At 42.3% G+C, this 16,912-nt stretch overlaps 2 protein-coding genes across 3 annotated transcripts in view; both read left to right on the top strand.

Moving 5' to 3' along the window:
- RDH5 (retinol dehydrogenase 5) overlaps nt 1-16,912 on the top strand; it is a 99,359-nt gene that overhangs the window by 79,941 nt on the left and 2,506 nt on the right. For both annotated transcript variants that reach the window (XM_073614012.1, XM_073614010.1), the window contains exons 2-4: nt 10,820-11,149; nt 13,663-13,921; nt 16,732-16,895. In XM_073614012.1, coding sequence (XP_073470113.1) covers nt 10,837-11,149; nt 13,663-13,921; nt 16,732-16,895 — 736 coding nt within the window. In that variant the 5' untranslated portion in view covers nt 10,820-10,836. The remainder of the gene's footprint in view (nt 1-10,819; nt 11,150-13,662; nt 13,922-16,731; nt 16,896-16,912) is intronic.
- On the top strand, nt 15,455-16,153 carry LOC141127500 (large ribosomal subunit protein uL6-like). Its single transcript, XM_073614013.1, has one exon. It carries the CDS (start codon nt 15,501-15,503, stop codon nt 16,077-16,079), a length of 579 nt encoding a protein of 192 aa, XP_073470114.1. The 5' UTR covers nt 15,455-15,500; the 3' UTR covers nt 16,080-16,153.

Here is a 16,912-nt window from a genome sequence, read left to right as displayed (position 1 = left end):
ACAACTTTTATGCTGGAGAAGTCTGTTACCTGTACTTACTGCTAGTGTATAAAAATTATGAAATCATATCTTACTTTGCCTTCGCTTCATTTCATAGAGTCAGAGAGAGCTGCCATCCTTCTGTGTAGAGTAGGTTACAAGGCATGGTGGGTGTATTGCAAGATGAAAAGGTGTGCGCCAGACAATTTTTGAATGCAAAGAGATTTATTGTCTCTTAAACAGAACTGTGGGAGAAAGGGTTAGGGCCAGAACACCCTTAAGTAAAAGCAATGATAATTGACAGACTCCTAGACTTCTATAGGAAGACAGCTATACAGGTGAAGGCCTCCAGCCGGACAAAACTTCTGTACAGGTAGGATTGCTGTCTCCTATGGCAACAATCTTGTAGCAGTTACTAATGGTAGTTGTATTCAACTATTGACAACACAAACAATTCTCCGCTTACTCCACAATCACTCACTGTGGGTCTTTACTCAACAAACTCCCAGTCTTTCACTAGACTTCGGATCCAATAGCCACTGGATTCCCTGCGCTTTTCCACTTTAGTGCTCAGTATCTTCCGCAAGCGTCACCCCCACTTCCCTGCTGGGTGAATGGCTTGGCACTCACAGATACTCTTCAAGCGTCACCCTTGCTGGCCTGCTAGGTCCCTGGCTTGGCACCCACTGATGCTCCACAAGCATCACTTCTGCTGTCCCCCTGGGTCCCTGGCTTGGCACTCACTGACGTTTTCCCACTTCTTCACCATCCCCGGCTGGTGAGAAGACTGCTCTGGTAGTGGCTTTAGCTTACTCACAGTGGCTTTCGGTAACAAGGTGGCTGGTCCCTTAGTGGCGACCGCTTCCCCTTCCACCTCCGACCACAGCTGGTTCCACGTCCGGTGGAACCACTACTTCTGGTTGGACTACAAGCCCGCGGTCCCAACCCTACGTTGCTCTCCCGCTCCTGGAAAGGCCCTCAGGCAGCCTAGCAGCTAAATGTCCCCGGGATAGGCCTCAGGCTTCTAGCCTAGCAGCCCGGAGTAGCACATAACACGTCCACCAGAACCCTATTCATAGAACCCCGATCACCTGACTTCGCCCAAATAAATAGGCTCTCCCAGCAGGCCAAGGGACCAAAGAACATCCCTGCCCATTGCCTGAGACACCCCATCCTTTCATGTCCGAGCTTGCAAAGCCCCTGTCTTATCTAATGTCACTAGCATAGAGCCACCCAATGACAGAAGAGAAAGGGTGCAACAAGTCCAGATTTAGAGAGGAATCAATTGATCTCCTAACAATTGGGCAAGGCAACTATCGCCTGGCAACTAAATTTGATAGCAACCCTGCCTAAACATCAGATTGCTACAAAAACATAATGCCTTTACAATCACTTTAAGTGTACAGGATTAACTGTTGATTTCATCTGCCCCAGTGGCATCCACAGAGGACACATAGGCCTAGTTTTTTGCTTTGGAGGACCTATAAGCCACATTCATTCTCTGATGATTATTACAAATATACATGTCATTACATAAGGTGCCACCATTGGGGAGGATATGACCCCTTTGGTCTCTATGGTTGCATGTCCTCTCTGGGCCAGGCTTGGCTCCATTTGAGTAGATGGTGGGAGACAATTGTACCTTCACATCATGGACTGCTTTTAATTGTATTTCTGGCTGGTCAGCTTTGTTCGTTACAAGTATATACCCAACACCTTTTACACCCCTGAAGAAAAGAACAAGGGCAAAGTGTTGAATGTGTTGGGTGTTTGCGTTGTGGGGTATTGTTGTGGAACATTTAAGTATTCATCACTTGCAGCCTCCACCAGTGGACATGTTTGGGATGCTGCTAACATGATGTACTTTGTACAAATACAATATACCAGCCAACATATTTTTATGTTATTTTAACTTGATTTTGTACAATACAGTTTTGTGATTTATTTTGATAGAAAGTTCACCTTGTGTATTGCCAACGGAAGGCCCCCGCCTGTGTCAGTTTAGATGCAAAATTTTGACTGGATTGTAACTTATCCATGGGAATATTAAGAGCATTTTATTAAATTTGTATTAGCATTTTTTACAGCATCCATTCTTATAGAAAACAACTGAAAGCAAATCTTTTAATATTCATCCTCAAGTCAGAGCTCCCCCTCCCCCCCCATTGTTTTTTTGATACTAGATGTCCTCATTCTGACCTCCAGCATTATTCAACCCAATTTGGTTTTCTTCAGGAACTTACACTTATTCCAAAATTGAATGATAAAAGCAAATAAGATTTTGAAGTACTTTCGAACGACATTTGTCCAGCCATCATATGTGGTATAAATCTTCATTGTACAATGCTCGTTTGAAAATCCACTAGAGTATGGCCATCTTAAAGAGGATTAATTTGTAATAAAAACATATTTGCCATTCTGAAGCTTCCCTCCAACCACTTTGCATATTATTTTATGTATACTGTGATTCTGTACTTGCCAAATGTGCTGCAGAAATCTCCCTCCACTGAGTCTGGCTGCAACCATTTTAACTGTGGGCAGCTGAAGCTGCTGCCTGTTCACTTCCTGGATTTACACAGACACACAGAGGCACACCTCCAGCTCTGCAGCTCCACAGCTCTCATTGGCCTTCTTATGACTCATCCCCCCCCCCTTCCTGGCAAACGCTCATGAGAGTGATAGAGAGAGAGCTGTGCATGATGTCATAAGCCCAGGCTAATTACCAGACAAGAAACAGGCAGTGAGTTGTATAAGACATTTACTGGCAGAAAAAAAAATGTTTTATTATGCAAAGTTAAAAAGCAAGGGGGTTGTGGGACTTTAAATGAGGTGTATGATAACATGCACCTCCATCCCTAAATCAGAAATAAGAAAGGGGTTTTTGGGACTTTGAATAAGGCACAAGACCTGGTAGGAGAAATAGTAAAATTGTTTGATTGGCATATAAACAAAGCATTGAACATGAGTATTTTTACCTATATACACAAGACGATGGCATACAAAAAAGAAAAATTCATGTATGTACATGCACGCATCTGAAATTGCATAGTATCCCATGGAAGTAAAAGTTAAAGTGATTGTAAAGGCTTGTTTTTTTCCCCTATAAAAATAATAAACATGTTATACTTACCTGCTCTGTTGCAGTAAATTTGCACAGAGCAGCCCGGATCCTCCTCTTCTCGTGTCCCTTTTCTGTAAAACTGGCCCCTCCCTCCCGTTCAGTGCCCCCACAACAAGCAGCTTGATATGGGGCACCCAAGCTGAGTCACAGCTCTCTGTGTCCATTCAGACACCGAGCCACGACTCGGCACTGCCCCCTCTCTCCCCTGATTGGCTAGCTGACTTTGACAGCAGCAGGAGCCAGTGGCGCTGCTGCTTTGTCTCAACCAATCAGGAAGGAGAATCTTGGACGGCTAAGACACTCGTGGACATCGCTGGACAGAGAGGGACCTCAGGTAAGTGTTAGGGGGCTGAGGGGGGGCTGCTGCACACATAAGGCTTTTTATCTTAATGCATAGAAGGCATTAAAGCCCGTACACACGATCCGATTATCAGACGAATGATCGTCCTTTTTTTTTTGCATGCTAATCTCACGTCGAATCTGATGAGTTTACTAAAGTCATGAAAATTCCCGTATGACAGAATAAAAATTTGGAAGTGATGTCATGTGTTGTAATGCATTTGTATTGCATTTTCGAACTATAGCTGTACTGATTAAATGAAAATTGTACGATCTGGCATTGTACAAAAAACATTTCTGTGCATGTCCGATAGAATAATATCGGATGAACTGTCCTGATCGGCTCTCGAAAGCTCTGTACCAACGATCTGATTATCGTGCGATCGATTCGAATACGGCATTTTTTGTATGATTTTCGGATCGTGTGTACGGGGCTTTAGTTAAAAAACCTTCTGCCTTTACAACCCCTTTAAAACAACAAGGGCAGAAGATTTTTTTTTTTTTCAAATATAATTTTTATTAACACCCACAACGGGCGAAATCAGGTCAATACAGCAAAAAGAAAATATGCAAATTACAACTGAAATATAACCTCATTCATCTAGTATATAGCGGCACCGATCAGTAAAGTCACCTATGAAGCCAATCCCCGACCGGTGCCGCCACTTGTCTTCTAGAGGAGGTACATAAAAGGAATTCAAATAGCAGAACTGACATCACTCGTTCCTTTTTTCCTATTCCCAATCAGTTAGTAAAAATAGAACTAAAAAAGAGTGTGAAACAGAGAAGGAAGAAAGGGAAGAAAAGAGGGGGAGGGAGGGGGAAAAGTAGAGGGAGTAAACAGCGGGAGGGGGTGTAGAAGGGAAGAGAGGGGGACTGGGTTTTGTTGGTTCCGGATAGCCAAGGCAAATTTGGGGGATTAATATTCATGTATGGCTCTCCTGTCCAAGGAGGGCCAACCCCTCCACAGACAGGAAGAACTGTTTCCAAGCACTCCAAGTCATGGAATATTTGTCCTGTTGTTGCTCAGCCACTAGCAAGTCCTCCATTCCACTAATGTCTAGCACTTTACGCAGCCAGTCAGCCGCTGTTATCGGTAATTGTTTTTTCCAATAGAGTGGAATGCAGGACTTTGCAGTGTTGAGGAGGTGCCTTAAAATTGATTTTTGATAACATTTGGCAGGGATATTGGAAACATGCAATAAGAAAAATGCTGGATCACCAGGAATCTTATATTCCGTAAATTTTTGAGTCACTTCCCGGACTGTCGTCCAGAAGTCAGTCAATTTAGGGCATGACCAAAATATGTGGAGTAGCGTACCTCTGTCTCCCTGACACCTCCAGCAACGATCAGAAATGTCAGGATAATATTGGTGCAAGAGGTGGGGGGTGAGGTACCATCTCGTCAGTAGTTTATAATTGGATTCTTGAGTTTTCGTACAAACTGAAGACTACAAAGCGAGTCTAAGTATATTCTGAATTTGAGCCGGTGTAAATTTTCTTTGTAGGTTCTGTTCCCATTAATCATAGAACGGCAGATGTGGTGGGGCTGCTGGGCAGTTCAGCATGGAGTATGTTTGGGATAGGACCTGTGTTATGTTGCCTTCATCAGAGCAGTATTCTTCAAGCATCGTCAAAGGACGAGCAAAGTTCCGAGGGTTAGGTATAGTATTCAGAAAATGTCATAACTGGAGTGCTGGCCAGAAGGACAAATTTAAAGGGGCCCTCCTCCATCATTAATTCCTCGATGGAGGGCCACTTGCCGTTCATTAGAAAGTGGGGTGCCTGGGTTATGCCCGACTGACGTAGGTTGCCGAATGTGTGAGGGCAAAGGCCAGGAGAAAATTGTGGTTTCCCCAAAATGGGGAACAACGGGGAGTCCAAGGAGGAAAGGGAATGTTGTTTACTAGCTACATAACCTATACGAAGCGTTGTCCCCATTAGGGGGTGGCTTTTCAATAGTGGTTGGAGGTGATCATAGCACCACAAGGCCTTTGAGAGTGAAATGCGTGTTTGGGCTTGTTCTATCTGAGCCCATAGTTTGGATCGGCCATGACGGCACCAGTCAATGATTTTGCCTAAGTGGATCGCCTGGTAGTATGCTCGGATATCCGGAAGAGCTAGGCCACCGTGTTGCTTAGGTAGGGTCATTAAGTGAAAAGACAGTCGTGGTTTCTTGTGCGCCCACACAAACTTGATAAAAAGCTAGTTAACTTGTTTAAAGTAAGATTTAGGGATCCTAATTGGTAAGGCTTGGAGTGATTAAATAAGTTTAGATAGAATACACATTTTCAGTAAATTAATTCTGCCAAACCATGAGTGCATGCCCCTATTCCAGGTCTCCAAAAGCGTGCGGGTTTTGGACAGCAGCGGTGGAAAGTTAAGTTCGAATATACGTGATGCATCCATAGGGATACGAGTGCCCAAATACTGCAAAGCCGTTGCCGTCCATTTAAAATTGAAACTGGACTTGAGTGTAGACAACACGGGAGGGGGTATCCCTTTCCCCATGGCTCCTGACTTATGAAAATTAATTTTCAAGTTGGAGAGGGATCAATAAATCTCAAACTCACATAGTAGATTAGGGAGTGAGATAGCGGGGTTTATTAGGGAAAAGAGCATATCATCCGCATAAGCCGATATTTTGTACTGGTCCCCTCCAACACTTAATGTCCGTGTTCAGACGAATTCTATTTAAGAATGATTCTAGAGACAGGGTGAATAACAGGGGGGAAAGTGTACATCCTTGTCTGGTGCCGTTCTGTATAGAGAAGGGATCAGAGAGGACCCCATTGGCTTTAACCTGAGCCGTAGGTTGGGACTAGAAATCCATTGAATAATGGTATCCCCTAGGCGCAGGTGTCAAAGGACCGTGAACATTTATTGCCAGTTCACCCGATCGAACGCTTTCTCAGTGTCTGTACTGAGAAAAACGCAGGGTGTGAGGGAAGTTCTGGCTACATGAAGCAAGTTTAAAACTTTGGTCGTGTTATCCCTTGCTTCCCTAGTGGGGGACAAAGCCTACTTGGTCCAAATGCACCAGGTCTGGTGGGTGGCTTGCTAGGCGAGTCGCCAGAATTTTAGTGAACAGTTTAAGGTCAGCATTCAAAAGAGAAATCGGCCGGTAACTGCCACATAAAAAATGACTGAAGGTCTGCTTTAAGAATGGTTTGGGGCTATGATTACTTTCTTCACCAATGGACATCTTGCAAGCATGGGTGCCATCAAGGGTTAAGGTAGTGCAAGAAAGCTCAGAATTATTAGAATTCTGGATTGACCCTGTATTTAATGGTTATCTGTAAAATACATATTTTTTTGCATAAGGTTAATATAAAACATCAGTTTATGTAATTTTTTTAAAAATTATTTTTATTAATCATTTGCAATAACAAATATGTTCTATTTATCTCTTCCTTAATACATATCTATTTTCTATACATCTACATATACTCACACAGACAGGACTCAGAAGGAAAAATGAACACACGGTATATCTTCAAATGGATTCATTTTCCTAAATAATCAGTTTATATCTTTAATTCTTCTTCCCCCAAAATATCAGTTTATAAACCGGAAAATGAAACTCAATCAATCAACCAATAGAATTCAAATGATAGTACATTAAAAATGAATGAGTAGCAATAGAAAGAGGAAGTATTATGATAACCACATACAGTAGCTTTTTTTTGCAAATGTTGCATAATTAATCACTCTTTGTGGTGTGCCCTTTTTATTTCACTTCCCTGCTCCCGTGTTATATTATATTATTCTATATTTGTTTAGGTTCCAGGAAGGTTATTGCTAAATGTATAACATGTGACTTATAAACTGTCTTTACAGACAAGACACATACTGTATGACATAACAAGCAGCAAATGCCATCGATTTTTATGGCTATTTCATTTCATGGTAATCATGTGCTTATTTTTGTAAACGATATTTACATGCCGCAGCCGCATGTACTGTGCACACCACAAAGAACCATTGTATTTAGCTCATATGACGCCTTTCAAGCTGAAAATTGCATTTGGTTTATTCTGATGAGGTTTCATAGATGACAATTGAATTGTTATGTATGTAGTGTAAAAACACATAGCAACCAATTAGATTTCACTTTGTTGAAACCACATTAATAAAAGATGAATTCTGATTGGTTGATACGAGTTACTGAGATAGTCATGATACTCTTTGCCTTATTGAAACAAGCTCTTTGATAAAATTAAGTCTGTAGCCAGTGATCCTTTTTTTTTCACCGCTCATGTAGCGTCCTCCTTCTTCCAGAAATTGTTGTCTGTAAAGCTGAACTCCAATCAGACATAAAAGACACAAATGAAAGCAGCTCTGTATTCATAAATACATAATTGAATGAATTTTAATAATGCAATGTAAGCACCTGAATTTGGCTTGGTATAAGCTTCTTGTGATCCCTGTACAGCAGAGGTCAAACTGGGAGAAGAAGAAGCAGCACAAGGATCCAATCAGTTGAGCTGCAGTGCTCATGTGCTAGTAGGGAACATGCAGAAGAGAGATCAGAGTGACAGTAAGATGAGCTAAGTGGGGTGTGGCTTCTTCTTTTACTGTCCATTCATAGACTGTGCAACAAATAAGGACCATTAGTGTTAATAAATTGCAGCGGAGAAAAGTCAGTTCTCTTTCCCTGGCAGACAGCTATGCTGTGTGTTAGAGTTGTGTAAATCACAGAATTAGATGGACAGAAATACAAATCCTTTGGCTGGTAAAACCATTCCAATGTGTACTACAACTATTTAGCTGTTTTTCCTTGAGTTCAGCTTTGAAGTAATAAAACTCAATAAAATAAACATTTCTAAGTAATTTGGTAAAATTCCTCCAGCTAGTGCAGTTTACAACATCCAATTCTGTTAGATCCTGCTCTCTCAGTGCTGCTTCCCTGAACTTCTGGTCATCATAGTTAACAGTGGACAGTACAGTCTCCAATCAGTATCTTGGCTTGGAGAACAGGGGGGGGACAAGGAGGCATTAGGAGCAGGGGGGAGCCTTGCCATCCTAGGCAACACGTTGTGTGTTTCTATTGATGCACATGTGCAGGGAGGCACAACTCTAGTCCCTGCATGCAATGGAGGCTTCATAAGAGTGTGTTTCTATTGATGCACATGTGTAGGGAGGCACAACTCTAGTCCCTGCATGCAATGGAGGCTCCATAGGATGCTACATGAGAAAGAAGCCGCTGAATAATAAAAGCTGCGGTCATGCTTAAAGCAGGTGTAAACCACTGGTGGTAAAAAAAAACAACCCTGCAAGGCAATGTCATAATATGCTAGTATGCATTGCATACTAGCACATTATGAGAGACTTGCCTTAGAACAAAGCATTCCAGTGCCGCGATGTCAGCTCTGAGACAGCTGACATCTTCACCTGGTCTTCCTACCGGGTTCGCTGCCTCTGACTACATGAGTGGCCTAGGGGCGCGATGACGTCATTCCCGCTTATGCGCGTGGGAGCTCCTGTTTATGGCACAGGTTCTGTAAGCTGGACCTTCAGACCGCATGCGCCGGTGATGTAATTGGCTGCATGCACTCTGAAGATCTCCTAAACTGTGCAAGTTTAGGAGATATTCACAATACCTACAGGCAAGCCTTATTATAGGTGTAGCGGTGCCCCCCGTGGGGTCGCTGTGTGTTGTCACCCTGCTCAGGCAGGCATTCACTTACAGTCACACTTTGCTAGACAATGAACAGTCCATCAGCTTGTTTTTGTTGTTTATTGAGGGATTTAACGAGGATGGGGTAAAGGGAACATGATGATGCCCAGATAAATGAATTCAAATAGATAAAAAGATATTTGGAACCTGTACGTGCAGTCTCCAAAGCTCCATACTCCTCCAGCACATCACTTATGAGTCAACGCTGCTTTCTCTACTGCAGTGCTTGATTCCTGACACAGCTAGCACAAGGTTAGGCCCCACTCTGAATAAGCTCTAACAGTTCAAGATTCGCCATTTGCTGGCAGGGGTCTGCAGTCCCCTTTGGTGTAGCAACCAATAGCAATGAAAAGAGTACTTTCTGTGCTAGCTGTGACTTGGTGGACTACTGGTCCCAGTCAGTCCTGTGCAAGCTCTGCCAACCCTCATGGCAGCAGCAGATTATCGCTAAACCCAGCAACATTACAGTCTCTCCTTCTGGCTCTATATTCCATCCTGGCATGTCTCTCCCAGATCTTCTGACTGTGCCTGTTACTCACCGACCCCAGATGGATCCCTTCTGCTGACTTGCCCGCCAAAGTTTCCAATTGTCCTTCTGCTGTTCTGTTCAGGACACCCCTCATTTGAGTTGTATGAAGAGGTTCCTTCCCAACTCCCGAACTCCAGGCCCAAGGTCACCCCCCCAGAAAGGGGCTCCCTCAAAGGCCACGACAGCCTAACGCTCCATCACTCAGTTCTTCCACCCGACAACTCCTTCCCCAGCAGGCTGACCCTTGGTAAATATAGGAGGCTTGCCCCCTGCCAATCCTAGTTGTGGATCGGTCAGGACTCAGATATAGATATATAGACAGATATACCCCATGTCACTCCAATCTTCTCCCCCCACCTCTTTTCCAGAACCTTCCAGAAACCAGAGGGAGGTGCCAGAGAGATGAAGCCACATGTCAGTCACCTGCTGCTACTCTCAAACCATACCTCCCAACATTCAGAGATGGGAATGAGGGACACCTATTAGCAAAAGTATGTAGGCATAGGACACGCCCCCCTGCAACGTCCCCTTAAAGAAGAATTGTACAAAAAAATGATTGGTTAAACCCACAAGTGCTTTTTTTACCACTACTATTGCTTTATACTGACTCTTGCAATTTACAAATGCAGCAATTTAGAAATTGTATAAAATGTTTAGCACTGGGAAACAGTTTTTGACAGATAAGGAATGCATTTTATATACAACTATATAGATCAGACCAAAATGAGGGACAAATGAGGAGGAAAGAGGGACAGAAGGACTTTGTTCGGAATGAGGGACAGTCCCTCAAAATCAGGGACAGTTGGCAGGTATGTCAAACCAGTCCCAGCCCCCAGATCAAAAACAACCAGGCCTAGGCCTACCTAAATTTACCTGTACTGGCTGAAACAAAAAAACAACTACCTATAGCAACCTACCTAAGGTAGAGGGTGCTACACAGGCTTACTTATAGGTTCAAATGGTGTAATAGAGTTTACAACCACTGGAATATAGGCAAGGATTAAAAGGTAAAGATGCTCCATACTCAGTCGGTGATGGAAACAGGGTTTAATATCACTTTAATAGTACTGTTATATTGTTTTAATTACTGAAAATAATAATATTATTTTCAAAATAAACATACTTTTTATTTATGGTGCTTTAAATGTATCTACTTGTTTTTGACATGCAGGCTTTTATAAGGGTTCCATGTGGTTCATCGTGCTTCTTATCGCCATCGTATGGGTGGTCGGATGGTTCCTGCGAGATCGACAGACCATTTCACGACTGTCGCACAAACATGTCTTTATCACCGGCTGTGACACAGGCTTCGGAAATCTGCTGGCCAAGCGACTGAACAGAAACGGTTTTCATGTCCTTGCAGGATGCCTGACACAGTCAGGAGCAGATGACCTGCAAAAAGCTTGTCCTATGGGACTGAAAACCACTTTGCTGGATGTCACCAACTGTGAAAGCATCAAAAAGGCTGTGCAATGGGTGAAAGCAGAAGTGGGAAGTAAAGGTAAAAAATAAGACGTCAGCTGATGGTGTAATAATTATTGTGCCCTCAAAATTATTCTTCACAGAAGTGAGCAGGAAACAAATTTATACGGTTTTTCTGAAACTGAATTGTATACATTTACAAAGGAATTATGTTGTAAAATGTATACAATTAAAGTTTATAAATTGATGTTTTATATTATTTTTTAGAAGAAATGCACATTTAAAAGGAACGTATAGACTTTTAAATATGTTTTTGCTAAATCTGTTAAAATGACCCTGTCATGGTGACTTATAAAAAAAAGTCAGCCCTGTATTAAAAGTCCATGTATACTTATTTTCCAAGCAGCCCTTTTTTGAAATGCCACCTCTTTACGGCTCTTCCGCTGCTACCGGTATTTCACCAATCTGGTTGTGTGAGTATCTGTTCCCTCTGCCACTCATAGTGGTTCCTTCTGCCAGCTCATACATCACTGCCAGATGCACGCTGCACTCTTCACTCTGCGAGCTTACAATCTAATAGGGAGGGGCTGGTGGAACAAAATGTAATAACTGTGAGGGAAGAACTGATGGGAGAAATAAATGATTCAGTTGTTAGCTGACAGCAGGATAGGTTTCCCTAAAGAGATGAGTTTTCAGGGATCGCCTATAAGTGGACAGAGTAGGCTATATCTGGATAGATTGGGGTAGAGAGTTCCAGAGGATGGGAGAGGCTCTGGAGAAGTCCTGGGCACAGTTTGGGTGAAATAATGAGACAAGGTTATTGATGTAGCTCAGGGCAAAGTTGTAAATGGCTTTGTATGTTGTTGCTAATATTTTGAAATTCACTTGTTGGGCAATCAGGATCCAGTGGAGGGATTGGCAGAGAGGGGTGGCAGACACTGAGTGATTAGTAAGGTGGATGAGTCTGGCAGCAGCATTCATGATAGACTCAAGGGGAAATAGCCATATAAGTAAGATTTTACTTTTCACAACAGAGGCAGCACCCCAAAACGTGATGTGGGTTTCTACTTGGTGTTTTGGCTTTTCACTCTATTAGATTTATACTTGACTGACATAACTGAACCCTGTTAAAATGTTATCGTAGGGCATCCTGCAAGCCTCTGAACTTAATGTACCTGCAGTATTCAAATTTCTAGTTTCATGGGCTACACCTTCACCTCGTCCCACAATCCAGTACTCGTCATCCAATAATGCAGTGTGGAAGTTTCAGCTACCATTTGAGAGGCACCCTATTGTGTCATGCTTCAGGTTCACATCACAATTTCTGCTTTCCAGATGCGTTTGTGCATGCAAATTTACATGCATTTTTTATGTGTTCTATGCGTATTTGATGAATTTTTGATTTGTTTTGATGTGTTTTTCCCCTTTTTCATCTCTTCAATCTTCAATGTTTGGGGGCCTACAAAACCAGCAGTAGTAAGCTGCACCTAGTATTCCTACTTCTGTTATTTTTATTAAAGGGTAACTAAAGGCATTTTGGATAGAGTAAGGGAGGGTTATAACGCCTGTCAGTGTTTTTGTTATTGTCCCATTGGGGAGATTTCCCTTCATTTCCTGTCTCATAACCAAAATCGTAAGTGAAAGGAAATACCTCCAAAGTTAGGGAATCGCGGGTTGTTACCAGGGTCCCCAGGACTAGTGCCCTCTTTGGAAGGTTTCCCCTCTATTACTGTTCTGGTGTCAACCCAAAATTTGGGATTTTCTTTTACTTTCACTTTCGATGATAACGTTAAACAGGACAAATAGAGAGGGGGAATACCCCTAATGGGGGCACAGACAGCAATAAAAAATTGACAGGTGTTCTAATCCCTTTCCACTCTATCCAAAGCTAAAAAAAAAATGTGCCTATAATTATACATTAAGGCCTCATGCACACTGGACGTTAAAATAACATTATAAAAATGTCAGTAGCTTTGCAGTGAGTTTTTCAACTTTTTTCAACGTTTTTGCAATCGTGTTTTTAGTGTTTATTTGTTTATTGGCTTTTTTAGCGGTTTTTCCGCGTTAGTGTTTGTTAGCGTTTCTTTTTTTTTTTTTTTTTCCCAATGGATCAAAAACATTAAAAACCCGCTGGTGAGCGACGTTTTTAAGCGTTTATCAACGTTTATCAGCGTTTATCAGCGTTAGAGTGTTTTTACAGATGAAAAACTTCTCTCAGAACCCACTAGTTTTGTTTTTTTTTTACTGCCCAAAACTGCTGATAACAGCTTATATGTGCATGGACACATAGGATAACATGATGGAGAGTTTAATGACTGTAGAAAAAAACGTCTACTGCCAAAAACAGCTGCTGTAAAATCGTCCAAAAACATCCAGTGTGCATGAGGCCTTAATATTACCTGAGGCTACCAGAGTAAAGCTGAGTAGAAGACCTTTATCATATGTCCATGTTGGGGTGAACTTGGTCTGCTGAATGTCTGGGATGGAAGCAGCTTTTTTTTTTATACATGAGGGCCATCATTGGAAAGTGGATGTTGCAGAACAGTGTTAATTTCTATTTTTAAAAAGCTAACATTTTTTTTCTTTCTATAGGTCTGTATGGGCTAGTCAACAATGCAGGCATTGCAAACCCAATAGGCCCTACTGAATGGATGACAGTAGAGGATTATCGAAGGGTTATGGAGGTGAACACGTTTGGAACCATTGGAGTGACATTAAGTTTCCTACCCCTAGTAAAGCAGGCACAGGGCAGAATTGTTAACATGGCCAGCGTACTCGGGAGGATATCAGCAAATGGTGGAGGTTACTGTGTCTCTAAATATGCTGTAGAGGCTTTTTCAGATAGCCTTAGGTAAGCCTATACTGAGTTTCTACACTTTAACATACAAGCCCTAATTTAAGGCTCAGTTCCCTCAAAATGATACTGAAGCAATGATACAAAAAAAAACCTGAAGGGCTTTCAGTGTTAATAGGTATATGTGCAGGTATTGCAGAGATGTAAAAATTATGATGGTGGCCTTGGAAGCTCTCTAAGGGCCTGCCTCTGATACAATTTACAGGCCATAATGCTAAACCCTTCAAGACAAATTACTTAGAAGATGATATTTAGTTCTATAAGTTCTATAAAGAAAATATTCGTAAGACCTTCCAAATGCTGCAAGAAGAATATGTAATCCCAAAACAGATTTTTTTTTCAGTATTTACAACTGCACCATACCATTACTTGCTCAATCAAAGCTTTGCAAACTCACTTATTTTACACCACTTTAATTATGCAACTTGTGCTGAGAATATCAAGAGCTTAAAGTTTTACTAAACCCAGGACCCTGCATTCACTATATCTGGTCTCCCATAGTACACAGAACATGGAAATGCAATTATTTTAGTAAATATTTTTTCCATCAGCAGTATATAGCGGTCTTGTGACTTCTATCAGTGTCCAGCCAAGCACTGGTTAAAGCTTGTAGGAGGAGATTTCTGACTGTCCTTTGAGACTGCAAGACTGTCTGTTTGGACAGTGATGATGGGCCTGGTCCGGATCACATGCACTCCGCCAAGAAAAAAAACCTCTCTAACAATACAGACCAAACTGAGCATATGCAGCCTGACTCTATAGACTCTGTGTTATCAGGAAATTATCAGGGGGCAGCGGAAGAAGGAGAGGATCAGAGAAGCCAGGCTCAAACAGCCTTTTGACACAATTCAGAGGATTCACCATGCTTTACTGCATATACACACTGATTTTACTGTCATGGGTTTAGTAACAATTTAATATCTACAATATACAAAATCGTCATGATCCATAGTCTACTGAATGCTCCTCTGCAGGAAGGGCTAGAAGGATGAATGGTGACATACAAAAACACCAACATGTGGTAAATCCATTGACACAGACAGCAGGATTTGGCCCCGTCCCCGGCTCCCGTGTCACTGGATTTGATTGACAGCAGCGGGAGCCATTGGCTCCCGCTGCTATCAATCTATCCAATGAGTACCCGAGACACCGGCTGGAGCTGCTGGGCTCATTCTTGTTGCTGGAAAGATTGGGTTCAAGTAAGAAAAAGCGGAGCTCTGGGGGGCAGCTGCACCACAGAAGGTTTTTCACCTTAATGCATAGAATGCATTAAGGTGGAAAAACCACAAGACTTTTCAACTCCTTTAAGCAGTTACCTACAGTTAGGGACAGATGCATGAACACATCTGTGTGTGCACCCAGGGTTGGATATCTATCCCTAACTGAAGATAACTGCTCAATGCATGGATATATGCGGACATTGCTTTGTACAGGCTGAGCAGACGTACCTGTCAGCGCAGTCGTGAGAATCTACTGATTCTTGCCACTGTCCGTGCCTGTCCATATCCATGTGAAGAAAGCCTTATAAACATATCAAGTAGAGTGCCCCCCCGTTTTTCCCCTGTCAGCAGCGAGAATGAAGACCATTCTCAGCGACCAGACTGTCGACATCCCTGACAAGGTTGCCATTTCCTTGAAGGGCCGCACAGTAACTGTGAAGGGGCCCAGAGGAACTCTGAGGAAGAACTTCAACCACATAAATGTAGAGCTGTGTCTACTGGGCAGAAAGAAGAAAAGGCTCCTTGTTGACAAATGGTGGGGTAACAGAAAGGAGCTGGCCACAGTGCGCACAATCTGCAGCCATGTGCAAAACATGATCAAGGGAGTCACACTGGGTTTTCGTTACAAGATGAGATCGGTGTACGCTCACTTTCCCATTAAGGTGGTTATTCAGGAGACTGGGTCACTGGTGGAGATCAGGAACTTCTTGGGTGAAAAATACATCCACAGAGTACGCATGAGACCAGGTGTCATTTGTACCGTGTCTCAAGCCCAGAAAGATGAACTGATCCTCGAAGGCAATGACATTGAGCTTGTTTCAAACTCTGCTGCATTGATCCAGCAAGCCACCACAGTAAAGAACAAGGATATCCGAAAATTCTTGGACGGTATCTATGTCTCAGAAAAAGGAACAGTCCAGCAGCTTGAAGAGTAAAAGATTAAATTCAAGAAATCTGGATCTTGTGCTATGTCTAATAAAACCCATTTATCAAAAAAAAAAAAAAAAAAGTAGAGTGCAAAGACTGTATGACTTAGAAAATTACTGTTATCATATATCACCATTGCATGCTCTGTGAACGTAAACTTTTCCCTTAGGCTCCATTTACACCAATGCTTTTTGCTTTTTTTGCAGAAACGCAGGACATTTTTTTAACATGGGTTTCTGTGGAACACGTTCACGTCAATGCATTTTTGGAAAGGGTCAGGGACGTTTTTTAATGCACAGCTGTGCTTTTTTTGCATTTTTTTGGTTAATAGACTTCAATGGAGAAGATGCAGAAAAGCATGTAGTGCGGTTTTACTGCAATTTTGCTGCGATTTGCATTTTTTAATCTGCCCTACAACAAATTTTCCCCAAAAAAAGCATAAAAGCGCAAAACACAAATCGCTGTAAAAACGCGGCAAAATCGCAGTTGAAAACCCACAAAAAGCACAGCAAAAATGCTCAAAAGCAACATGCATAGATGGGAATCGAGCCTAAAAAGAAAGGCATGACACTGATATGTTCATTTTTGCCATGTAGAGCTGTTAGAGGGGAAGAAACTAGTTTACCTGGTTAAATTCAAGATTTTTTTTTTATTCTACAGAAGGGACGTGCAACACTTCGGTGTTAAAGTCTGCATCATAGAGCCCGGCTTCTTTAAAACAGCGGTTACCAACTTGGATTCCATTGAAAAGTCTCTGCAGCAGCTTTGGGACCAAATGCCCCCTGAGACAAGGAAGAGCTATGGGGATACGTATTACAGCAAGTGTATGTTTCTGACCATA

Source organism: Aquarana catesbeiana, linkage group LG02 (genome assembly GCF_042186555.1).
Source record: "Aquarana catesbeiana isolate 2022-GZ linkage group LG02, ASM4218655v1, whole genome shotgun sequence".
Classification (NCBI taxonomy): Eukaryota; Metazoa; Chordata; class Amphibia; order Anura; family Ranidae; genus Aquarana; species Aquarana catesbeiana.
The sequence above is the reverse complement of the archived record's forward strand: the minus strand, read 5'-3'. Positions and strand labels throughout refer to the sequence as shown.